The 26889-nt window shown below is 37.3% G+C and overlaps 1 protein-coding gene and 1 long non-coding RNA gene across 5 annotated transcripts in view; one reads left to right on the top strand and one right to left on the bottom strand.

Annotated features, from left to right (window-relative positions):
* The window catches only part of LOC128868494 (protein sine oculis), a 117226-nt gene that overhangs the window by 52911 nt on the left and 37426 nt on the right, over positions 1-26889 (top strand). The window contains exon 6 of the mRNA XM_054110641.1: positions 1737-1792. Coding sequence (XP_053966616.1) covers positions 1737-1792 — 56 coding nt within the window. The remainder of the gene's footprint in view (positions 1-1736; positions 1793-26889) is intronic.
* Positions 15414-26889, bottom strand: part of LOC128868495 (uncharacterized) — a 39471-nt gene continuing 27995 nt past the window's right edge. For 3 of the 4 annotated variants that reach the window (XR_008455127.1, XR_008455128.1, XR_008455129.1), the window contains exon 4: positions 15414-15582. This is a non-coding gene — a long non-coding RNA (uncharacterized LOC128868495). Of the gene's footprint in view, positions 15583-26057; positions 26586-26678; positions 26780-26889 lie in introns of all 4 variants that reach the window. The other variant, XR_008455130.1, reaches the window with a different exon arrangement.

The raw sequence follows: 26889 nt of genomic DNA, 5'->3' as shown, positions 1-26889 counted from the left end.
CTTCATCGTTGTCGAGTATAGCCTGGCATCTTCTTCATGCTTTGAACCAGCTTTTCTGCGTAGCTCGTCGACAAACAGGACTAGATTTTGCGAACTTGGCGCACACATTTTAAAAAAATATGCGTCTTTCTTTTAGTTCCCCACACATTTTAAAAAAATATGCGTCTTTCTTTTAGTTCCTCACACATTTACAATGGGGTTGAAGTCTGGGGACCGGGAAGGCCAGTCTATTACTGTGACGCCATTTGCTTGTCTTGTTATTTCTCAATGTGTTTTTCTGAGAGCAGTGGTTCTGATGTGGTCGGTAGGATATGTTCGCCTACTTCAGTCGACGTTCGATGGTGTTGCTACTCACATCTATTCCCCTTTTAGCAAGAACTAATCGTACTTGACGTATGTAGTTATAAAGGAGGGTCTCGCTTAAAAAGTTGGACGATCACTTTATGCTGTTTTTTTTGCCGTCACTCGCTTCAAGCCGCGCTCGAAAAAGTCATCAACCTTTTTGTACCCTATATATCGCTGACTCCACATCATAACAAACTTTTTTGGTTTTTTAATTACTTTTGCAGCCGCGGCGTAAGATAATTTCGGCCCTTTCGAATGCGTGCATAAAAATACCGCCTCGAAACGCTTTGCGTACTTCTCGCTCATTTTTGTTTGGTTGCGTTTACGGGAAAGTTTCGAATGACAGTAACCTGAGTTAACACTGGCGTCGTAGCCCTTGAGTGGGACTATTACGCAGCAAAAAGCAGAACGAAATACAGCTTGAAGTTACAAGAAAAAAATCGGTTATTTTCTTCTGACACAGACTGTACTTCAATAATTCTCCTCAAAGTTTTATAGAAATTTTGCAATGCGCACAAAAAAAATTTTTTTGTATTTTCTTCTGATAAAGAAATTTTTTAAATTATTGGCTGTTCTTAAGGGACTTATTTCTTTATGAAAAAGTTCTTAAATATTTTTATTGCAGCTAATTTACTTCAACAATTCTCATTAACGAGTTTCACAAATTTTTGAAGAGCGTGAAATAAAATTTGTATGTCTTCTGGCAGAAAATTTCTAAAGAATAAAAAGTAAAAGTATTGGCTTCTCTTTTCGAGACTTGAATTTTTTGTGATACATTTTTTATTTAAGTCCTAAAAATTTTGTGAAACAACATAAAGACGCACGCAACAAATACAGAGGAGGAAGAGCTTGGCCAAACACCTAAAAAAGGGTGTACGCGCCAATTATGTATATACTAGAAATTTTATGTAATATTCGTCTATTAAATTTGCAAAATCCATTAAAAAATGTCTGGGCTTTTCATATTCACAATTTTTTTTTGTTTTTCTGCCATTGCTTCATATTTCCCACGGGCTTCGCATATTCGGATTTTAAAAATTTTCAATGTCAAAATTGCCACTACTTTACACACACATGTACATAGGAACGTCTCAATATGTATACTTGCATTATTTTTTTTTTTGTTGTTGCTGTTGTATGTATAATTTATCAATTTCACCAACTAATCGCTCTTCTGTTTTTCGCTTGAATGCAGCTAATTAAGTTATGCTTTGTAACAAATGCTGAGAATTTTCATTAATCACTTCGCTGGCCTATTTTAGCGTACATTTAAAACTTAGAAATCTGTGATTTTCCTTAGCTGCACTGCATATATTATTAAAGAATATTTTGTGTAAAAATTATAATCACTGAATTTTTATTATTCTTCGCCACTTTCTTCTCTCTCATAGGTTTCCAATTGGTTTAAGAATCGCAGACAAAGAGATCGCGCAGCGGAACACAAAGAGTAAGTAACAAAATGAAGAACAAAAACGCACAAAAAAAGTCATAAACAAAATTAAGGTAAAAAGCTTAATGAAAAAACAAAAATAAAAAAATTAAGAGCGCGAAGAATTTAAAAACAGCTTTCGTGTATACGTTGTAAACAAAAACACATGCAAGACTGCGCTGTTCGTGATATTAATTAACCATCATTTATCAGCGCAGCAGAAAATTTATAAAAAAACAAAAATGTTGTGCAATATTACAAACGTGTACATAAAAGTTTTTCTTTCAAGAAAATATCACCCATCGTATAAAGATGTCATTACTTTGACGCCGCGCAATGCAACCGTGAGTGTGACAGTTACATGCTGATGCATTTCATTCTTACGAAAAAAACAACAAAAAATTGATTATCTATATAAATAATTTTCATTAAAATAAATAACCATATAATTAGTGTCAAGGCTGTGGAAATATTGTATGTAAAAATGAAATGAAATTTACAAACGAAATGTGTTGAGAAAATCGCATAGCAAATTCGCTCATAAGATCATGTTTGCCGCCTCAAATCTTTGGGTATAATCACTTGACCTTGGCAATAGGCAGCAATGCATGAGACAAACATACATATATGTGTAAATATGTCTGTATGCTATACGAATATTCACCCACATAAAGGCGTTCCACCCCCTCAACCAGCTGGCAATTTTGAGCTGTCACAAAAACTATTCATTTTCATGAATTTGAGACAAAACAGCTTTTTGGACAAAACAACAACAACAATGAAAGATATAGCAATAATACGAGGGTCGCTACTTTAGTTATGAAATGGGCAAAATTTATAAACGCAAATGGCTTTATTATTTTTCAAAATATTCCCTATGAAGATCAACGCGCTTTGCAAACGTTTAAATAAATTTTCGAAATGACAGGTGATTTTTTAGCTATTATCTTTTTAAACAGTTGGTTTAAGCAGCTGACGCACGTTTCGTGTTTTGTTTCACTGTCAAACAACTTCAGTTTGGTTTATAATTTAACCATGAATCGTCTTACAAACGAACAACGCTTGCTAATCATGGACTGTACTATCGATTTAAATAAAAATTTCATGCATTTTTCTAAATTTTACGTGTTTTTTTGAAAAACTTTCCTATAGCTCTTAAAAAATCACCCTTTACTTCTTCCCTTTCGTTTGTGTTAATTCAAAAAAATGCAATTTGAACGCAGCAGCCGCTTTTTTAGGCGTCCAGAAACATCGATCACGCATTTTATTTCTAATCTGCGGGAATAAGAAAAAATCACTGGATGTCCAGACGGGACTGTACGGCAGATGAACCAACAATTTTGGTTTTGAATAACTTTTCAGCATTTTTTATTTAAAAGTGCTCTTTCCAGAAAAGTTTTTCATCATGCGTCATTACTAAGTAACACATGGGCTGAGAAGTCCCGAATCTAACAAAGAAAACACGTTTTTTTCGGTTGAAAATTATTTTTATTCATCAACGTAATTTCCATGAAGAACAACCCAATCATTCCAGCGCCGCTCTAACATTTCATACCACTTTTATAGAACCATTTATCTTTAACCTCAAAATAGGTTCCACTTTCAGCGATAACGCCTTCATTTCAGCGAAATTTCTTACCGGTGAGCATTTTTTTAGTTCTGGGAACAGCCAGTAGTCGTTTAGAGCCAAACCTGGCGAATACAGTGGATGTGGGAACAATTCGAAGTTCAATTCATGTAGTTTTGCCATTGTTTTGATTGACTTGTGACACGGTTCGTTGTCTTCAAGGAACAACATTTTTTTCTTTGCTTTATGTGGACTTTTCTGGGCCTTCGGCCTTCAAATGCTCCAATAACGCTATATAATATTCGCTGTTGATGATATTTCTTTTCTCAAGGTAGTCGATGAATATTACGCGCACATCCCAAAATACTGAGGCAATAACCTTTCTAGTCGATTGTTGTGCTTTCGGGCGTTTTTAACGAGGTTCACCAGTTGGATCCAGTTGGAGTGATAGATCCATGTGTCATCCATTGTCATTAGCCAAACACTGCTCAGAATCATCCACACGTTCTTGTTTTTGGTCAACAGTGAGCTAACGCAGCACTCGCTTTGAATAGAGCTTTCTCATAGTCAAATGCTCATGCAATATACATAAACCCAATATGTTCTTTTGATATCTTTACGATGCCAGCTAACTCACGCAACTTCACTTTTCTATCATTCAAAACAATTTTGTGGATTTTTTTTATGTTTTCTGGTGTTACCACCTCATTTCGACGTCCACTGCGTTGTGCCTCATCGGTGTCTCTACGACCACGTTTGAAGTCAGCAAACCATCGTTTCATTGTTATTTCCGATGGAGCGGACTCCCCATAACACTTTTCAAGCCATTGCTTTGCTTGAATGGTATTTTTCCCCATCAAGAAGCAGTGTATAATTGATACACGAAATTATTGTTGTTCCATTGTTTTGAAAATAGCAAAAGTAGCGTCACTCTTAGCACAATAATTCACGAACTAATGTGAAGAGTATCATGAAATTTTAACAGTTGTCCTTTTCAAGATTGGTTTTAACTGAAAAAGAGATGAATGCAATAAAACTACTGCCATCTCTGTGTTAGGCCCGGTACTTTTCAGCCCATCTGTTACTTCACAGTGTTGCAGTGGGAAACTCGCATGCCTGATGTGTTTATTTGACGCTATTGGATTTTTTTGTAGGTAAAATCTATATGGACTGATTTTGTTTCATTCATCTTTATACTCCACTTCGTAGTCCATTCAAGTAGCTTATGACTGAACTTAGTCTTCTCGTCACGGATTGCTGAAGTGCACGCATCACCAGCGAGGGTAGTCGACGTGTTATTTTTAGATACCGGAAGTGAAGACCAGATGTGAAAAGCCCATAAAGTATAGGTCCAAAGATACTTCCTTGTGAAACCACGGCGTTTATTGGCTAAAGGTTTGAATAAGTGCCCTTCCGCTCGATTCTGAAGGATCTATTTTTTTAGATACGAAGTTAAACTGTTCGAAAACTTCTTTGGAAGCAAGGTTTTTAGTTTATGAAGATGAAGACCAGATGTGAAGGGCCCATAAAGGATAGGTCCAAAGATACTTCCTTCTGAAACCACGGCGTTTATTGGTTTGAATAAGAGCCCTTCCGCTCGATCCTGAAGTATCTATTTTTCGTATAGTTCGTCAAGCTATTAATTTGTGATTCGTCATGTGATTAATTTTATGCCACCTTTTATTTTGAATGCTTAAAATTTCGCTTGGTTGCGCTGATGTGGGAGAGCCTGCATTGCCGAGATGGAGAATAATTCATCTTCTGTGATTGGTTCCCCTTTTTTCGCCCGAACACTTCAAGCAAACACAGGGTGATGTACTGTTCAAAATTTACTGTTTTGCGCTGTTCTAATGGCGACATGTACAATTACTCCGAAATTATTCCAGCCGACCATTTGCTTTGAGCTGCTTTGTGCGCGAACAACTTTTGGTGGATTCGGTTCGTCTTGAAGGATCAATTCAGTCGATTGTTGTTTAGATTTAGCAGCATATGCATATGCATTCATGATTCGTCACTTATGATGATCTCATAGACCTCGTTTAATGCAGCGCGCATGAATTGTGCCAATACTTTTTTGCTCTAAAAGACACGAGCCTGTTTCTGAGCGATTGCCAGGTTATTTAGTATTAAACGCGTGCAATTCGTTTTGATAGACAAATGTGCATGGAGTCCTCAACCTCACTGTGACATAATGCTCTTGCAACAACGACCTTCAAGAAATTCGAACTTCGTTGAAATCGATAAACAGGCAAAACTCGGTTGTTGCGATTATCTCTAAAAATGTTAAATTGTACGATGCGAATGTTAGATTTTCCTATTCACGCTGCTGTTGCCATGTCGCAAAACTTAAATAGCAACCCGCGTAACATGAAAAAAGTCATTGCGCACGATTGTACGCGCTGCTGGTGGCCAGTCATTTGCACTTGTTCCTGTCAAATTTGTTTGAACGCAGAGCAACAAAGATAATATTTTTCAAAAAAAAAAAAAACTACATATTTTATTTAAAATTTTCTTACTCTATTAATTTGTAGCTTTTTTGTAATATGTTAGTAGAGGCCACACATTTGTCGTCAGTTTTTCAAAAATGTTGATTTAAAAAAAATATATATGTATATATGTAGGAGTGTATGTGATGACTGAATGAAACATGATTTCTCTAAAATAGCGAAAAAGTATATTTTTAATTTTGTATGTTTAAAATAAATAAGCAATTAAGAAAAGATGATGTGAATGTAGCAGCTGTTAGTGGATATTCAAGAATGATATGTATGTATGTGTGGATGTATGTATGCAAAATGAAATTTGAATATTAATTAGATTTCATGGCGAAAATGAGATATTCATTAGGGGCAAAAAATTAGCAAAATTAGGGGCCTTGTATGCCATGAAAGGCATTTGTATAAGTGAGCAGAACTCGTGTAAGAGCTTCTAGAAAAATTCCTTGAATTTACTTGATTTTTTTTTGGAGACGTTTGAAAACATAAAACGCAGACACGTGGTAAAGTTTCAGGATCGGAACAGAAAAAGGTATTAACTTAATATTATAATACGAATGTAGTGATACCGTTACTGCAGAGGCCACAAGAACATTCTTTGCCTGTACCAGGCTTTCTGGAAAAACATGGAGGCGGAAACACCAGAATGACTTATTGGACATTGACTATGGTTTTTAAACCCATAGTGACTTACGCTTCCTTAGCATGGAGGCCAAAGTTAAACACCGAAAGGCGGTAAGTGAACTCAACAAATTCTACCGCCTCGTCTGTGTCAGTATAACAGTAGCAATCAAGACATACCCCACTGACGCAATATGTGTGCTTTTATGCACATCAAAGCTTCCCATTTTAATTGAAAAAGAAGCTCGTCTGGGCGCTTTCAAATTAAAAGGCATCTCCGATCTAAAAAGTGGTGATATAAAAGCATATTTTAAGATCTCAGAAGACTTCCGACATAATCCTATCATTTATAGGGCGAAGAACACTCAAGTTCTTACGAGTATTAAAGAACGCACGGCCTGTAGAAATAATTCTATCACCCACAAACCTGGCTCCCAGAAATGGTTTACTGATGGCTCGGAATTAGAAGATGGTGATGGTACAACACCGGGGGAATTAATGGGTCTAAGTTCAAAACATCGATTCGAATGTGTTTTTACCCAACACTCTTCCAAACTGATATAAATGCCATTGAGATATATTTGAGAGAATGTCTCCGTAGGAAAATGGGAGGAACTCACATATAAAGGGTGGTTAAGTTTTGATTTTGAGTAAAATACAATTTTAGGAAATTATTGTCATTTCTCTTTATTATGATAATATTGGTATGGCTCAATTACGTATGGAACAAAATCGGCCAAATGGCCGCCGCGGCCTCGGCGGCACACCTCCATTCGATGGTCCAAATTTTCGATAACACTGAGGCATAATTGAGGTTCTATGCGCCGAATGTGCCGAATTATCTCATCCTTTAGCTCTTGAATTGTTGCTGGCTTATCGACGTACACCTTTTCCTTCAAATAACCCCAAAGAAAGAAGTCTAACGGTGTCGGTGACGTTTAGGTGTGGTTCACATTCAATATCGACCCTTGAAATTTACCCACCCTTTACATACTTTCAGATGGTCAGGCGGCTTTGAAAGCGCTTCCATAAACTGTAATCCCCTCAAAATGATAAATGACTGCCTGAACCTGCTTAACACATTAGGGAACTTCAACACAGTATGGTTAGATTAGGTTCCTGGAGATGAGGGAGATGAGCAAAATGAAATGGCTGATCATCTAGCTAAAAAAATCATATAAAACAGCAGCTAAAAAACAATGTGTTACTCAGCAGTTCTGTGGACTTTTAAATGGCCAAATTATCGAATTTTTCAGAAATTGAAAGGAGAGAAATTTAGTTGAACACTGGGGGAATTCTATCGGTCAGCTCCAAGCAAAACAATTCCTTCCACCGGACACAGGAATTTCTGATAACCTACTTTCGTTCAGCTTAAGATTTTTAACTGAATACTTTACAGGCGCCATAGTGGTTGAGATATCATGTAAGGGGACCTGTAAATGGCCATATTTTTCCTGATTTTCATTAAAATTATTTAAAATGAAGAAGTCAATATATTTTTTTCAAAATTGGCATACAGTTTTTTATACTTTAAAATAACATAAGTTTTTTTTTATTTCAATTATTTAAAATGGCGGATGTACACTCACTTCTTCCAGAAAGGTCGCAGCGGGGCGTCTCAATCGGCGGCCATTGTAGCATCGGCGTCACTGACCAGAATACAAAAGGCCACAATTTTTTTTTGTTTATTAATGTCATAATTTCTATATGAATTAAGAACTTAAATTAAAACAAAATTTATTTTGGGACGAATTTTCTTACTATTTTTGCTTCGAAATAATTATTTTTTCGAAAAATTGTGAATTCACATAGAAAGCAATATCATAAAAAAGATGTGTGGCAAATTTCCAGGAGATCGGTCAATAACTTTTCGAGTTATCGTGTACGCCAATTCGAAAAATATAGTTTTGAGAAAAACGCGTCTAAAGTTTGAAAGCGCTCGAACGCAAAGAATAGAGTCGTCACGGTTGACGATCTATAATATAAGAAATACTTAAATTTACGTTATAAAATTTTTTTGACATATTCTTAAAGAATTATATTAAGATTTTGTGAAAAAAAAAAATTTTTTTTCTAAATTTTACAGGTATCTTTAAGGATTTACCTTAAACAAAATTGGTTTTTTTGTGAGACCATCATCTGTCGATTCTGTGAAATGGGCACTGAAAATTCAGAACATATTTCTGTACTAGGCAGAAAAAGGCTACTCCTTTTTGGTGGTTTTGCCGTGCATTCGAAAAATTTATGGAACAATAAACCCCAGAATGAGCTAAATTTTCTAAAAAGCCTAAAATATAGGGTATCTCTGCAGGATTTGCACAATTATGGGTCTGTTGGTCTGTTGGTCACTATGCGCAGTAGATTAATAAAAATAATAATGTTATTAGCCGTAACAAGAGCTGGCCGCAGTTATATTGAAAAAATTCCATTTTGTCTAATTAAGTTCAATTTTCAAACGTATTAGTATATAGTATCTATCGACCCTCCCTTGCGCGTCTTCATCTATCTACTTGGGGCAGAAGGTCTGCACTTAGTCAGAATGGTCAGGGTTGAGATGAGTAGTTAGTAAATTTCCGCTTTAACAGCTTATTAGGGGTCAATGTCACAGTGAATATTTTATTTATTTTAGCCGTTCTTTTTTATTTCGTTGGAAAGTTTAGAAAAATCATTGTAAGTTGTCAATATGTAAAAAAAAAAATCGAAAATGGACGATCGAAAATCCACGCAAACATTATATGAAGTACAATTCGACGTCTCATCTTGAAAGATGGCGCAAAATTAATCATCCAATTTTGTGTTTGAATAACCTTTTTAATAAATAAAAGAAATAATTTTGGGCTATTTAAATTTTCTTTTCGACCTTTCGACCTAAAATCAAATAGAAAAAGTATTTACCTCTTAAATTACAAATAACTAATAAAAGTACTACATTTTCTACTGAAGTCGTTCCATCATTCCAAGATAAAGTATGCTAAGTTCAAAACGAACATAATTTTTTGCTTTCAAAATGTAGTTTTTCAGAATTTTTTGAAGCAGTTTAAGGAAAAGATATTGAAAAAGAGTAGACAAACTTCTTAAAAAATATCAATAACATATTAATTAGTCTTAATCTCTTTTATTCATAATACAATACGATATTTATAAAGGGTGGCTAAATTTCAAGGGCCGATGTTGAATGTGAACCACACCTAAACGTCAACGACACCGTTGGACTTCTTTCTTTGGGGTTATTTGAAAAAAAAAGGTGTACGTCGATAAGCCAGCAACCAGAGCTAAAGGATGGGATAATTCGGCACATTAACGGCATAGAACTCAATTATGCCCCAAAGTCATCGAAAATTTGGACCATCGGACAGAAGTGTGCCGCCGAAGCCGCGGCGGCCATTTGGCCGATATTTTGTTCCATATGTGATTGAGCCATACCAATATTATCATAATAAAGAGAAATGACAATAATTTCCTAAAAAAATTGTGTTTTATTCAAAATCAATACCGGCCCTTAAAACTTAACCACCCTTTAGATAAGGAACTATTTGTATTTGGTAGTTTTTGGAGGTGTGCCGCCGAAGCCGCGGCGGCCATTTGTCCGATATTTTGTTCTTATTAGTATTATCATAATAAAGAGAAAAAACAATAATTTTTTTAAAAATTGTATTTTATTCAAAATCAACACCGACCCTTGAAACTTAACTACATGTATTTCACTGCATTTTCAACTGAAACTGCATTTCCATCGATTCAAAGTACACCCGCATATAATTTTTCCTTCTCTATACATCCACTAAATATTCAACTGAATATCTTTATACTAGTCTCATTATATCAATCACAGTAATTATTTCAGATTCCAATGCAAACTCGGAAGATTTAAGTCACCACCCTGGCTATTTCCAAAAACAACACACTTTTTCGCTTTCCACATCATATTCAATTTAGAAACACTCCTACATAACCACATAACACACATACATGCATACATATTTAGTTGACTTTTGTCAAAAATAAATTTTCCTTTCAATATTGATTTAAATAAAACATCTGCTTCGCTTCTAAATAAATATTTGCAAAATAAATTCAAATATGTGTTCAAGAAGGAAAGGCCGAAAGATCAAAGATCACAAACAAAAAAAAAACAAGTAAAATTGACCAACTTGGCTCCTCTCTGCGACGTCCTTTCGGATGCACGTCAAACAGATCCGACGGCAATGATAAATCTACACATGTATGTATGTATGTACCTATAAGCGAATATCTCTCTTCGCTTATGACTTTCTTTAACTTCTTTCAAACCACTATCTTTATATAGTAAATATGTGTGCATTGGTACGCATGTATGTACTTCCAATCGTTTAACTGCATTCAAATGTCCTCTTTGAGGTCAGTAATGAGCGCAGTACCGCTGATTGACAGGCGTATGTGTGTTGGTTGGCTGAGCTCCATTTGCTAGCACTCCAGTGTGCGGCGCCTTGTTTTTGTTAAGGCGTGTTTAGCGCCGCTGTGAAAAAGCAAACACATTTACTGAACAAATTTGTGTTGAGAGGAAAAATTTTACTTATCTAAAACAAAATATTATATTAGAACATGTATATGCTAAAATATGCTTTTAGCTTAAATTATCAGAGGAATGTTAGTGTGAGGATGTTTGCAGATACATCCATATGTACATACAATTTTAAAATCTCAGAAAAGTATTCAAAAAAAATTCTTAAATGTTATTTTCTAAGATTAGATTTTCAATAGTAGTAATTTTAGATCAGACATTAAATACAGCTCAGACTAGCCACATTTTCTTATATTTGTACGCTAAACATATATTATGCTTATGTATTTATATACATACATACATATGTATGTATGTATTTATGATGCATTGACTTACATATAGGCATATCAGAAATCGATATTTCATGCTTGGGGCAAATTGTGGAAGTTATTTACTTTGGCAAAAGTTGGCTATAAAAAAATATGCAGTCCATTTTCCATCCATGCGCGCATATATGCATGTGCATGTGTATGTATTTATGTATGCATATAAATTTCGAAACAGGGCAGAAGCGCAGAGGTCGATTTCGAGGGCTAAAGCCCCCATAATGGGACAAGCAGCTGATTATTTTAAAGCTTCCAATGCGATTTGCAACCCATTTCTCCCTGAAAAGTGCTTTTCTGAAACTTCTTCTTCTTGATTGGCGCTATTGGCGCTTGAGCAATTTTGGCTGAGTTTAATGAAACGCGCCAGTTGGTCGTAACAAGTGACGCCAAACCTTCACCTGATCTTTCCAACGCAAAGGATGCCTTCCTCTTCCTCTGCTTTCAAGAGCCCAGTGTTACATCGTCTACGATATTCGCTGTCGTCAAAATGTTTATCTCCAACACTTCAATAAATGAATACTGGTCGAAAATATTACAGTTTCTTTTTGTACCCATGAAAAAATCGATATGTTTGAAGAGGTTAGTTATAGTAAATCTACATTTTAGATTTATTCAGATTTTTTGTAAAGGACGTAAGGACGTCAAAGTTTCACTTAAGACCCAGGATTCGAAAATTTACGTTTAGAAGAAATCCTAAATCAATATCAAAAAACCTATCTGCTTCGCCGAATCGTATGCCTTCAAACGATTATTCCTTATCCGCCCACATTTTTTTCTTAAAATAGCTGTAATTAAGCTGCATTTTTGCGAATTAATTCAGGTCTCAGGGCGACGTTCTCAGGGAACGCTTTTATATTATTGAATGAAGTTCAAAATTTCATTAATAAAAATACAAAAAATATTAAATAAAATGTCGAGCAAGTGTTAAATGGAGAAAATACATAAGACCGCCGGAAAAAAATTCTTAAAAATCAATGCGACTTTTGATCCACTTGAAATTGCATTTTATTATACCAAAATTCAATGAGTTTTATAGCTCACTAGCTCTAAGATTTTATCTAATTTAGATTCTGAGTAAAAAGTTGAAATTTGTAAACAATTTTAGACTTTGCATTATATGGTTTTTGTTGTAGTATGAATCATATTTAAATAAAAAAAAAATTATTGAAATTGAAAAATTAATAAATAAATTGTCAAAACTTGTCAATATGTGGCATGCACTTTTTTGACGCTGACAGTATAAAAGTAATAAATAGAAATAAGTCTAAAATATAATATTATTCAAGGTTTCCAAATTTAAATTTTTATTTTATTGTGAAAGTTGGCGAAACGGGTAAATATTAAATAAAATTAAAGTTTAGGGCCAAGCATGAAAAAAAATGTGTTTGGGCCATCCTAATACGTACATGGACGCACTTGTTCGAAAACTTTCTATACAGGGTGGCGCAAAATTAATCAATTTGTCTTTCTCCAATTTTGTTTTCAAATAACTTTTTTACAAAATAAAAAAAAAGATTTTGAGTAATGGAAATATTTATTTGAACCTTTAAAGTTTTTCCGCTAAGTTCAAAAGATGATATCTATCAAGAGGCCGGAAACCCTCTTATGCACGCTTCATTGCCTTTTCTATGCTTTTCCGTAATATTTCCGGTGATATCTGTTCACATACGTGTCGAATATTAAAAAAGTTGCGATTGTCTGAGGCTTTTTGGCGAAAGAAAGAATTCTGGTATGGATAAATCGGGTGATCTTGCTGGCCATGCCAACTCGCCAAACAGGAGATTACGCGACCAGGAAATGCTTCCTTGATAATAACCATTGTGGTCCGTGCTGTGTGTACGGCTGTATCGTTTTGCTGAAAGCACAAGCTTCGCTCGCTCTATTTCAGCAGTAAGAAGTAGTTTATCATGGCCCTGTGGCGTTCTGCAGTAACATTGACCATATTACCAATGACCTCCTAAAAAAATACGACCCAATCACTTCGTCCGCATGAACGCCGCACCACACAGAGACTTTGAGTGGATGTAGTGGCTCTACGTGCATCACACATGGATTTTCAGTGCCGTAAAAACAAAGGTTTTGCTTATTAACGTAACTGCTTAAGTGGAAATGCGCCTCGTGGCTCATGATGATTTTCGACTCAAAATCGTTCTCTATTATTAGTTATTATTGTTATTTCGCGCCGATGGTAGAAAATTCTCAACATCGTACACAAAAAAATCATCAAAAATTAACGCAAAATTTATTGGTTAAACATAATTTGTGATGGGATATAATTTGTGGTAGATTGTGAAGATTTGTACTCAAAACCCCCCTATTGAATGCCCTCAAAACTCGAAAAAGATATTTATGTTTCCTTACTGGCAGAATAAAACGTAGAAATTATAAAATGATATAAAAAAGGGGAAATTGTCCAATGAGAAACTTACCCGAAGAAAAAGTCTGAGTGTTCTCGGGCAATAGAGAAACTCAAATTACTCTCTCCATTCCTTGAAATGCCATTCGAGCCGCTGTGGATGAAAGAGGGCGACGAAAAAACGGATCTAAGATTTCGTCTCGGCTTTTTTAGTATTATGAGTATACAACTAATTTTTGTACCATTTTAAGAAATTTTAGCCAACATAAAGCAATTGTCAAAAACCATGGATGTAAATATTCTTTTATTTATTTATCATTTCTATTAGAGGTAAAATCTGTTTTTCAAACCTCTTCGCTTCAGATCTCTCTGGTGACTTTGCTTTCAGCTCTATTCTGATAATAAGGAATACACATTAAATCTTCCTAAAGCTGATTGCGAAACATTTGTCCCACTCGTTCTTGGTTTTGAAGCTCCAAAATGCTTAATAAGTCCACAAATTTCAGAGCTAAAGAAACAAATTATGTGATTTTCATTGTAATAAATCCCAAAGCTTTGTGTGAGTATGAGTATGTCGAAGAATAAGTTCCGTATATCGTAATAATTAAATTTAAATTAATTTGAATAACTTCTTTACTAAATAAAAAAATTGTTTTTGAAGTGATGGAAATCTTTATTTTGACCTTTACTCCTTCCGCTTGGCTGTTGCACACTGCAGCTGTCTAGTTCATAGTGTCAAATATTATTGACGCTCGACGCCATTTACACAAATTATAAAACTTAGTCTTAATGGTGGCAAAACTTTGTATAAATACAATAATATTCCAGCACTAAATATAAAATGTGAGGCCTTTTGATCAATCCCAGAGCTAAATGAAGCTATAGCATAATTTTCTTAAATTTTATTAAAATTTTAAATTAAACCTTGATACCTTGAAACCATTTAATGCTTACTCTATAAATAAAATAAAAAATTTACTTCAAAACATAACGAAAAAATTGAACGAACCCCCATTTAATAAATATCTGGATCCGCTAGTGTACGTATATATGTGCACACATATACAACATCGAAATCTAAAAGATATATATGTATGTGTGTTACATAACTTAGTGACGTACTCATACATATAAATTTACATATGTATCGGGTGTTTTATAGCTGGTTGAGATCTTTCGATATCGATAACTGTGGTTTGATAGCTGAGAATGGCAAACTGTGTTGACATTTCTGTTCGGTAAAGTTTGGCAAATCATCATGAATCGCTTAACGTCAGAACAACGCTTCCAAATAGTGGAGATTTACTTTGAAAAATAAAATAAAATAAAACTTAACCTGTTCTCGAAGTTCATAAAGCACTGGCGGCATCATCAGTCCTTATTTCTTTTGAAATGAGGAAGCATTACGTTGAATGGCCGCTTTTGAGCCATGCCGACTGCTTTTTTATTTCCAAAAATTAATCAGCTAAATATAGGCGATATTTAGTTCCAACAAGACGGGGCAACTTGACATAAAACGCACTTAACAATCGATTTATTGCAATATTCAAAGCCATACGGCCAGATTTATTGGAAAAAGTAGTGAAAAATTGAACTGATCGAATGAACCATGTAACTCGTGGCCACGGCGGACGTATGCCGGATGTAATTTCCAAAAAAATAAATGCGATGAAATTATCTGCCAGATTATAATAAAAAATAAAACAAAATCATTTCAACAATATTTCTGTTATTTATTATTATTTAAAGTTTAAGTTTATTATTATTTTAACAATATTTCTGTGCTCAAGCTCTTAAAAAAATACCCGTTACATTCATACATACATCCTTATGTAAGCACCAAATGCCACAAAGTCTTCCTTCTTCCAAAGTGGCGCAATACGAGTTTCAGTCCAAAAGACTAGAAATAAAAGGCGAAACAACGAAAATGAGTACAACGAAAATTGTATATCAAATTACCATTTTGTCTACGTTTTTGGCAACACTTATTAACAACAAAAAAGAGACACACATCGACTTAGGTACGAACGCACACAAACACCAAATGAAATAGCAAAGAAAAGCGTAAATGGCCAAAATGAATAGCAAAAGCAGAAGTTTAATGTAGGCTTACCAACACTAACGCATCTACATACTTACACATATACATATATATGTGTGTATGTGTTAATAAAATTATATGAGTTTGTTTTTGTATTGGTTTAACATGACTATCTGTATGTACATATGCCCTTTCCACTTTCCACTGATTGCATTTCATAAAATAAATACAAATACGAGTGCACAAATATACATACCCGTATACATATAATCGTAAGTATTTCTGTTCCCATAAACATCTGGTTAGTTTTATAATGCAAACGAGTGAAATAAGAAAGTTTTTCCTCGTTGAGGAAGGCAAGCAGTAGTTGGTGTAAAGACGTTATAAAAAGGATATAAAGGAAGCAGAAAAGACAAGCAAACAAAGGAATAAAAAATACAGAGATTTTATACCAGTCCCACAGGTTTCACAATTTCTCTTTGGTTGCTATTTCCTAATCAAGTTCATCAAAATTATATGGGTTACGAACTTTTCTGAAAATTTCATCTTAACTATTGAAATATTCAGAGTTGACTTTTTCCGGCCCGAGCCATATTTAAATCGATGTATAAGTATATAAAAAAAGAGTATAAGAAATTGAGCAAAAACAACTAGAGGAAAGTGCATACTTTGTTTTTGCTTTTGGCCCCTGTTTGGTTGGTTGTTTAAGTGGTGATTCGTCCAGAATCCAACTAGCGCTTTCGCACCATTTTGTTGCCACATCCTCGTTACCAACTCGTTCACCAGTTATTAGCAGCATGACTATGTCCAATCTATGCAGTTCGGGAACCTTATCAGGTTGTTGACATCGAAGCCCGACAGTTGGTCGATACTCTCGAACAGCGGTTTGCCCAGCGTTAACATTCTGTCCTTCCATAGGGCAGGGCATTCACAGATGAAATGGATTGTTTCCTTTTTCTCCGGTTGTTTGCAGCTGTGACATTCCAAATCGGAAACGTTTAATGCTCTACTCGAAACCCACTTTCCGGGTAGTAGAACTTTCTCTGAAGTTGAGAGTGGCATGAACAACAACGGTGGCAACGGTGGAACCTCTAGGTACAGCTGGTATATTGCTAGTCGGATAGTGACAAGGGAATCGATAAGGTTTTCCTTATCTTCCTTTGAGAACTTTAAGTCCCCTGGACCTGACGGAATATATCCAGCAATGCTTAAAAAAGGAGGAGACAGGCTGATTGAGGCCCTGAAAAGGATCTTCACAGCCTGTCTTGCATTTGGTTATATACCATCCCAATGGCGACGCGTAAGAGTAGTATTTATTCCAAAACCAGGAAAAGATGACTATTCCCTAGCAAAAAGTTTTAGACCAATCAATTTGACATCGTTCATGTTGAAAAGTCTGGAACGAGTGGTGGAGAAACATATTCGAGTGGGGGTATTGCCGAGAAGTCCACTTAGTAGAAATCAACACGCTTACCAGAGTGGAAAATCATGTGAATCAGCCTTACACGATCTTGTTAGCAAGATTGAAGCTGGGCTGGAAGCTGACGATGCCACTAATGCCACTTTCGGCTCGATATGTTCTTCTGCCGAACGACACGGAGTTAATCAAGCCATTATAAAATGGATATACTCCATGCTCTCTGAGAGGCTGTTAACCGCTGGTGGGAGCGACGACGAACAAATCACAGTCAGGGCCAAGCAAGGATGTCCCCAAGGGGGTGTTCTTTCTCCGCTGCTGTGGTGCTTCGTCGTAGACTCCCTATTAGTGGAGATGCAGGAACTCGGCTTTCACGTCCAAGCATATGCGGACGACGTCTGTGCGCTAACATCGGATAAATCCTTAAGGAGGCTTTGCACGAAAGTGCAGAGGATTCTTGACAAAATCGATGATTGGTGCATGAGACAAGGTCTTTCCGTTAATCCGAACAAAACAACTATAGTCTTGTTTACGAGAAAACGGAAATTGGATGGACTCAGTCTTCCAACACTGAAAGGTGTGACACTTGGTCTTTCCAACGAAGTTAAATATCTAGGAGTAATCTTGGATAAGAAGCTGACTTGGGAGACACACGTTTCACTGAAGGTGAATCGTGCATTGAAGATTTTTCAGCAATGCCGTAGAGCCTTTGGCAAAACTTGGGGTCTGAAACCTGCTGTGGTCCTATGGATATGCACGGCACTTATCAGACCAATCATCACTTACGCTTCTGTGGTCTGGTGGCGACGGAGCATGGTTAAGTCCACAATCCGGGAACTATACAGGCTGCAAAGAAGTGTATGTTTATGCATCACGGGTGCCATGAGTACAACCTCTGGAGATGCCCTAAATGCTATGCTTGATTTGCTCCCCCTGGATCTTAAGATACAACAGGAAGCAATAGCAGCAATGTGTAGACTCCATAAATATGGTTTCTGGCACGAAGATGGAACTTCGGGACACACAGAAATCTTTAAGTTGCTGTCGGAGCTGTATCCACTGTTTTTGGCACCTAAAGATGACCTGATACCCACAGTTTCATTCGGAATGAAATTTGATGTCAGATCCAGGAGGCATGCAGGGAGGTTTGACGGATATTTTCTTTACCGATGGGTCCAAGACTGAAATAGGGTCTGGAGCCGGATGGTACTTAAACGATAGTAATAAGTATCACTACGCTATGGGGGAAATGGCAACTGTTTTCCAAACAGAAGTTTTTGCTATCCTAAAAGTAGCCGAATGGATAATCGAGAGGAGATGGAGCGGGAAACAGATTGGAGTCTTCAGTGACAGTCAGGCTGCATTGAAGGCCCTGGAGAACGCGAAGCAAACCTCAAAGATTGTTCAAGAATGTAAGAAGAAGCTTAATTCTGTCGCAAGACAAAACAGGCTTGTACTTATATGGGTTCCGGGACACTCCGGTGTTCAAGGAAACGAAATTGCCGACGAATTGGCCAACCGTGGATCAGCGGTGCCCCCACAGGGGCCAGAGCCAATAATCGGAATCAGTCCCGCAGGAATCAAGAACTGGATCAACGATTATGTAAGCAATCTACATAAAGAGCGATGGTCCGGTCTAGAACGCTGCAGAACTGCAAAGTGTTTTGTGACAAGTCCGAACAGAAAACTGTCAAACTTTCTACTAAAACTTAGAAGGAAAGACATTCGGTTGATGGTCGGCATCATTACAGGACACAACCCATGGGGTCAGCATATGACCACCATTGGAATCATCGAGGACCCGGTATGCCTGTCATGCTTGGAGGAGGCGGATAGCACTGAGCACTTTCTCTGTGAGTGTCCTGCCTTTGCTAGAGCGCGACTACGAGTATTGGGTTCCGATGTCATGAGAATGAGTAATATTCGTTCTCTAAAACTGGAGGATATTTACAGATTTGCCAAAGAATCTGGAAAATTCTCACAGGACTAACTATCTCTATCTCTGTCTCTATTCTTTCCTATCTCTTTCTATGATACTTTTCTCCCTCCCTCCTTGACTATCTACCCCCTTTCCAGAGCTTTAAATACAATGGGCTTTTTAGCCTGAATGTTTTAGGAGCCACCAAATCTCCTAGTGCTCCTTGGCTCGACCTTTTCAAATTCAATTCAATTCAATTCAATGCGTTGTGAGCGATGCCCATTTTGGCTGCTTGTTCTGCCACAGACCAAAAGCCGGTTATGACTGTCGTTAGTCTCCAGGCGTCCCGTCGTTTCATGTTTATCAATGTTGATGACTGTTTTAGGTTGTAGGTGGGCCATAACGTTCTGCTAATTTTGCATTTCGTCTGGTCTCTCCATCTACAATCCGCCATTCGGAGGTATTTTAGGGAAATTGTATTCTTGACTGCACCTAATGGTGAGAATCCCGTTCTACCAGATCGTTAGTCATGGCAGATCCTCTTTTTGCCAGTTCATCTGCTTTTTCATTAACTTCATTGCTCCGATGTCCCGGGACCCAGATAAAGGTAACTTCATGCTTTTCGCTCAAGGTGGTAAGGCTATTCCTGCTTTGTTCCACCAGTTTAGAGGCTGTTGTCGCCGCAGTTTAGAGGATTGCAGCTTGGCTATCCGAAAGAATAGCGTTATTGCCCTTAAAAGAGGGATCTGCGATAAGTAACCTAAAAGCTTCCCCAATTGTCAGTACTTCCACCTGAAAGATACTACAAGCAGTAGGGAGACGCACAGATTTTTCAATTTTAAGTCTATATATAAGAATATATACCATCTCTAATACCACAATCCATTTTACTGCCAGCTGTATAGACTGTAGTGTCGAAGTTGTTTAGTGAGAATGCCTTATTCCATTCTTTCCTACATGGAAAAAGAGTGGCAAAACTTCTATTGAATGTTACCGTCGGGATGATATAGTCAGTCATCTTCGAGAGTTTGGGTTTGTCGCAGTAATAGGCTGGCATAGCCATGAGTTTTTTCCTAGACATGGTCACTAGACTCTCAAAATCTATAAGCAAAGATTGAGAGTTTGAAGTAATTTCAACGAAATTGGATGATAATAATCATTGACGCTTTAGTTTTTTGCGATCGCTGCAGCCGAATGTGTTGGTAGGTGACCACGATTCGGAGGTGCAAAAGTTCGAGTCTCTGGAGTCTGATGGAAAACGTATTTCCTAAAAGCGCTCGCCCTTCGGCAGGCAATGGAAAACCTCCGACTGTATTTCTCGCCTCACAAAATATATCTGCCGTTTGGAGTCGTCTTAAAACCTGTAGGTCCGACCATTTGTGGAACAAAATCAAGGAGCACGCCGCAATGAATAAATAGTAATTTCCATTCGTCAGTGTCATACAAAGTTTATTTATGATCGCTACGTAGAAATCTCAAACAAAAAATACGTCTATTGCTGGTTCCCTTTTTGATCTCCTTCGCTCCTCTAACAATTTAATTTCGAGACTCGTGTATGGATTTGTCTAAAATTCCTCCAGAGACTAAGCAATCGACCATATCATGGACAGCTGTCGCCTACTGGCAAGGCTCCGTCGGAAATTCGGAGGCGACCAACTAATCTTACCCCCTGATGCACACTCTTCTTCCAAATCTATTACATAAATTCTCAACTCTAAACTCTCGTGGGCGTCTTAATCGGACACTATTCGATAAGAAGCCATGCGGTTAGACTCAACATTACTTCGGCTTGTAACAGCCTGCAAGTTGTTGTGGTAGAACCAACTCAGCATCTACTCCTCAGCTGTCCTGCTTTGGCTACAAATCAGACATATTGCCTCTCATTTCTCAACTTCGCCTCAGAAGCTTATCTGCCTTTGGGAATTTCTTAACATGCAGCACGCAAGGTTTCTCCATCTGTTATTCCTCACGACATCGTTCGATTATCGGCGTTACTCTTACTTTATTCCCTTTGCTGTTTTGTGTGTTTCATAGTTTTTCTTTTTATCTTTTGGAGTATGGAGGTACCTCCATTCTTCGAGGCAATCATCTAACCTAACCTAACATACCCAGACGACTCACACTTGTCATGAGTCTAAGTAAAACCTGTCGAAAACCACGTACAGCAAAGGAGACGTTCCATCCCTAAAGCTTTTCTCCCTCGGAATTTTCTCAGTTCGTCTTTTCTACTTGCGTAGAGTTCAGCCGTAAAGTGCCATTATTACTTGATAGATGTTAGGATTTTGTGATTGGTTGTGTTTAATTGTTCTGGTATTTTGAGTTGGTGCGGCCGCCGAAGCCGTATGGGTTGATGCGTGATTACCTTTCGGAAGTGCATAGATTTGGATCTCTGGACATGAACCATCAAATAATAGAAAAAGTGTTTTTCCAAATGTACTCGCCCCTCGGCAGGCAATGGAAAACCTCCGAGTGTATTGCTGCCATGAAAAGGGGTCCTCATAAAGAGCATTTGCCTTCTGGAGTCGGCTTAAAACTTTTGGGGTCCCTCTATTTGCGGAACAACATCAAGGCGCATAACGCAAAGAGGAAGACGATCTCGGCCAATCACTCAAAAATGGTGTTAGTGCCAATTATTTATTTATTTATTTTTATTTTGAGTTAGTGAGTTATGCATCTATCGCTTTTGAGGTGCTTAGATTGCTTGAGACCATCACCCAAAGGACATAAAAAGAGTGCAGTTAAATATTGGAAAAAAGTCAGGAAAGGATTCATTAAACGAAGAATCACCTACAAGTCCACCGTCAAGTGCACTATAGGAGAAGTTCTTTTTTTCCTTGTTCACTCCTCTCGGGAGCATAGGGCCTCGACAAGACTCTTCTGTCGTACACGGTTCTGTGCTGTTGTTTTTGCACCGTCCCATGAGATGTCGGCATCTGCTAGTTCGCGCAGCATGGACTTTCTCCAAGTGCTTTTTGGTCGACCGCGACCTTTGCTCCCTTGTAGGTTCCAGTTCAGTGCCTTGGCTCTGGACTATAGGAGAAGTAAACCTATAAAAAACAAAAAACCAATAAAAAAACAAAACAAAAAGCTATCTAAGCAAAGTCCATTAAATGTCACTTCGTGTTAAGAAAGAAGTTAAAAAAGTGTTAAATAATTCACTAAAAAAATTGTAAATACCCAGCATAAAAAATATGCAACCCAAAACAAAAACAACTGCAAACGGTTTAAAAAAACGCGAAGTTCCAAAAAACGTTCGTAAAGATTTATGATCGGCTAAACGCGCAATGGCGCTTTGTGGGTGGTCGTATGTGTTCATAAGCTTATTTTTTCGTTCGAAGCTCTGTGTTTTTTGCTTTCAAGCCCTGCTCTTGGAAACTTACTTTCTGCTCTTCGTTTTATTTTATTTTTGTTTTGAATGAGCTTCGTCAAAATATTTTGTAGCTGAATGAAGTTCAAAATTCATTGACGAGGAATTAATTCATAAATGTGTCGCAAGGCAATGGTTATTTGCTGTTGTTGCTTTTACTGTCAGTGTGGTGTGCAAAGCGTTGCTTGTTGTTGCTTTTGGCGCAACTTGACGCTCGTTTAATAAGTTTTTTGTTTGCTAAAAGCATTTTGTTGCTGTTTTGTCTTCGGGCTTATATCTATGTTTGTATGTATGTACTTTTTTAATTTTTTTAATTTTTTCGAATAAATGCATTAGCTTGGAAATATTACAAAGAATTAAATTCAGTTGAGTGGCTTAACAACGAACGATCGTCACGTGTTCGCTGGCAAGTGAGCACGAAGCTGGGAGAATGCGGGATTTGTCAAAACATTAAAAAATCACAAGACTTGATATTTGACTGTAAAGCATGAGTGAGTGCAAATATACTACGGACGTAAATGGGAATGTGATTTTGATGGAGAACAAAAATCAGAAATTGAATGGTTTTATTCATAAACTCATTATCTGGCAGATACTTCCTGAAAAGATCAACTCATTGGTATGCCGCATGACACTCAAATACTTAGGCAATTTTACTATAGACAAGCTGATAGGAGATGGCACCAAAGCCGGGCTATTCAAATAGGTTTACTAACGACTCTCTAGAACCAACTCATCTAACACTAATTTTTCTATATTTTTCCCCCCGTCGAAGCAACACGTTTTTTAAGTATACTTGCACTTAATCCGGAACTCTTGAGAGTCTCGCTAAATTAGAGGACAACAATAGACTCAAAACTTCAATTGTGCCACTAAACCAATTTAATAGAAATGGGTTGGAAAATGAACTCCTGTAAAGATATCATATACATACATACATATGTACATATTTATCTACTGTCGTTTGATGTCTAACAGGGCACCGAAAATGCAGTACTGAGCAATGGCGTAAAAGTTCCAAGTTTCCAATCGCATGAAAGAAACTCCTCATAAAAAATATCTTCCGTTCAAAGTCGGCTTAAACTTGTAGGTCCCTCCAATTGTGGAACAACATCAAGACGTACAAATAGGAGGAGGAGCTCGGCCAAACACCTAACAGAACTGTACACGCCAATAATTTTTTTTTTTATTAAATGACCATAGGTCTTTAATTTTGGTTCAAATGTGCTGTTCATTTGCTTTTGTTGTTGTAGTGTGTTAATTATGGAATGTTGGTTTTGTAATAATTTCAAATCAGATTGATGTAAACTTTCGCACAACGAAAATGGAGGTTCTTATTTTATCTGGAATACCTCAAGTGGATCTGAAAATCATTGCCAAGTCGTTGGATCAACATATCCACTGCATCTAGATGGCGCAAAATTAATCACTCTAACGGAACATTTATAATTTTTACAAATGACGTCCTCAATCGATCATATTTGACATTTCTGAACTAAGCAGCTGCAGTATACAAACAGATGAGCAGTGAAACGCGTAAAGGTCAACAAAAATGTATATCACTCAAAATATTGTTTTTATTAATATTTCACGATTTAAATTTTTGGACAACACACAACTTTCCCGTTAACTTCTGCGATCTGCAGCTGGATTGACAGACCTTAAGCTAGAATAAATGGCTGCCCTTGCGAGGGGCTCCTTGGACAAATATTCAAAATTCGTCCGTTGAAATACCATACCGGACCGGAGGAGCGGGGATAGGAGAAGAAAAGGAACGAGACAGGGGGCGAAAAGGAAGAAGGGGCTTTGGATTAGAGGATGACGACCAACGGTGGCCATTTACGTAGTAGCAATATCCGGATGCCAGGCAGCTGAGAAGAAGGTGCTAAGATGATTGCACCTCGTCCTCCAGACAATTTCTGCAGAACGGACTTGAAGCAATCCCAAGTCTCACCGCAGGGATACCTAACGGACAATGTCCGGTAAGGATACCTGCCAAATTCGAGAACTGCGGCTTGTCTTGGAAGTTCCCTCAAGTGATCCCGCTCTCACGAAGGATCTCTCGACTTTGCACGTTGGCACACTAGTCCAGCGCTCGCTGGAGTTGTCACAAGGCCCATCTTTCCGGGAGTAGACCACAGATTCTTAAGGGAACTCCAATTCCCACATTTGCGATGAAACCGTCTCGAGCATACCCTGTCTAGCCAGCTCATCAACCCAGCAGTTTCCCTCTTTGCCGCTGTCACCGGAAACCCAAATGAGCTTAAAACCGAAGTATTTGGATGCAATCGAGAGAGAAGTCAAATATTCCTCGACTGCACAATCAACGAGTCCAAGACCCTAATTGACACTTGGTTGTAGGAGCAGTAATTACCGAAGTAAGCAACCAATCCACTGTTTTCTTACTTGCAGCTATCTCCGCTTGGAAAACACTACCTACGGCAGACCTTAGCCGCTTATACATACATCAGGGTTATTCCGGTGCCAAGATTGAAGGATAAGATACGCTACTATCAGGGATATATGAACATTATATCTCAAGTGGAGATTTTTCCTCTGGTAGTCTGGTCAGCCAGCACTGACTCTGACTCGCTCTGACAAACCCCATCTGATGAACAAATTTATGGGGTAGAATTTTATGAACTAAAATCACAAAGTCGAAAAAAACTAAAAAAAAACAAATTATATTCTTAGATCGCAAATAGGATTGTCTATTATTATTATTATGATGTGTATGGAGCAACCCTTAAATTCAAAAATCCTGGCTAAACAGTATCAAAGAATGACTTGAAAAAAATGAGGAAGCACTTGACAGATACTTGTCCAAGCAAGTCGCTTATTATTTCATTCGCCCAAAATAAACCTCTGCAATTCGCAATAAGCTCATGAAATCATTTACTGACGTAGTACGCATTTGTACATTAAAACAGACACTTTTACTCGAGAGCCCTGTGCCTCCTTCTTTATTATTATCGTCATGCTTATGAAGCGGGGTTGGGCATTTTGCACTACCACTAATTTTTTTGTGACCCACTCAAAAGTTTATCTCTGAACTCTATTTGATATGTTTTGTGGCTTATTCGGGGTTTGACCGGGCTCCTCTTCCAATTTGTGCTGTGCGCATTAGATGTTGTTCCGCTTACTGCCACCTTCGAGCAACACATGGCTTGTTATGAGGCGTTTTTTTCACGGCAGGAATACACGCGGAGATTTGGCATTGCCTCCCGAGAGGCGACCGCTATTAGAAAATCTTGTTTATCAAATTGTGGTTTCATGCACAAAGATTCGAACCCTGGTATTACTGAATGACAGTCACGCACCAACCCAACGCCGCTTTGCGACTTACAATTGTGTTAATAGCCTTCCAGAGGGTCTACTAGTGACCCTCGGTAGAAAGATTCCCCTGATCCAGAAAACTTAGAAAAATAAATATATAACAAATTCTGGCCTACTAGAAACATTATTTTAAGTTTGCTTAAAACCCGACTGTCGATAAAAATGTGTTACCGAACTTTCGTGCTTGGTATGAACTCTTCTAATTCTTCTTTATTGCTAAGCGCTTTTAGCGCCTTTTATGCTCCTCCATTCTCTTGAAATTTTTCAAACAAGTTCTCACGCTTCGTTGCACTCACTTGACTTAAACAAAATCTCTGCTTTTGCATTTTCTTTCACACATCGCATTACTTTGCCTTGTTGTTGTTATTGCTGTTATTATTAATTGTGTGCATTTTTATTTTTATTACACTTTTATTATTACTGTTTTAGTAATAGTTGTTGCTGCTAGTGGTAATATTTATGCATATTTTATTGATAGCCGCGTTGGCTTGGCTGGGCCGTGATTTTATGATTGCGCTTGCAAACCATTTAAATCGCTCGACATCCCTGACACTCCGCTCCGAGCGGCTTTGCTCACACAAACATCATAATTTTTACATAATTAATTTTTTGGTTTTCACTTTTCTTTCCACTTCTTCACTCGTATTCAAACTCACATGGAGGATTGGGGCAGGCAAAGTCATATCTTGTCAACTAATAAAAATATGAGTGGCCTTTTAGTTGGCTCAGTGCGTTGATGTGTCATCCTTTCGTTCATATGCTATGCGCTCTGCTGTGTTCGTTATCACCTTCCTTTTTACGTACTTTTATTAATTATGCACAATCTGTAATTTTTATGTTTTTTTAATTGTGGTAGTTTCTTAAAGAATGATCCTTGAGGGTTTTAAAAATTAGACATTTTCACATTTATTTGTCACCTTTTACTTAGTCAGTTTTTGTTGTTGCCAAGCTGCTGATGCTTCTTCGTGTAGTTGAAAGAAATTATGGAATGACATTTTCTTCTGCTTTAATCAGTTTGCTGTAAATATAAGTAGATATGTATGTATGTGGATGTACAGTTCGTCTCCAATAAATAACACTTGAGCTGTTAAATCTCGAAAAGTAAACAAGAAGCGGATGTTTGTATAT

This window comes from Anastrepha ludens, chromosome 6, assembly GCF_028408465.1.
Source record: "Anastrepha ludens isolate Willacy chromosome 6, idAnaLude1.1, whole genome shotgun sequence".
NCBI lineage: Eukaryota > Metazoa > Arthropoda > Insecta > Diptera > Tephritidae > Anastrepha > Anastrepha ludens.
Note: the sequence above shows the minus strand (reverse complement) of the source record. Positions and strands in the feature narration are given on the sequence as shown.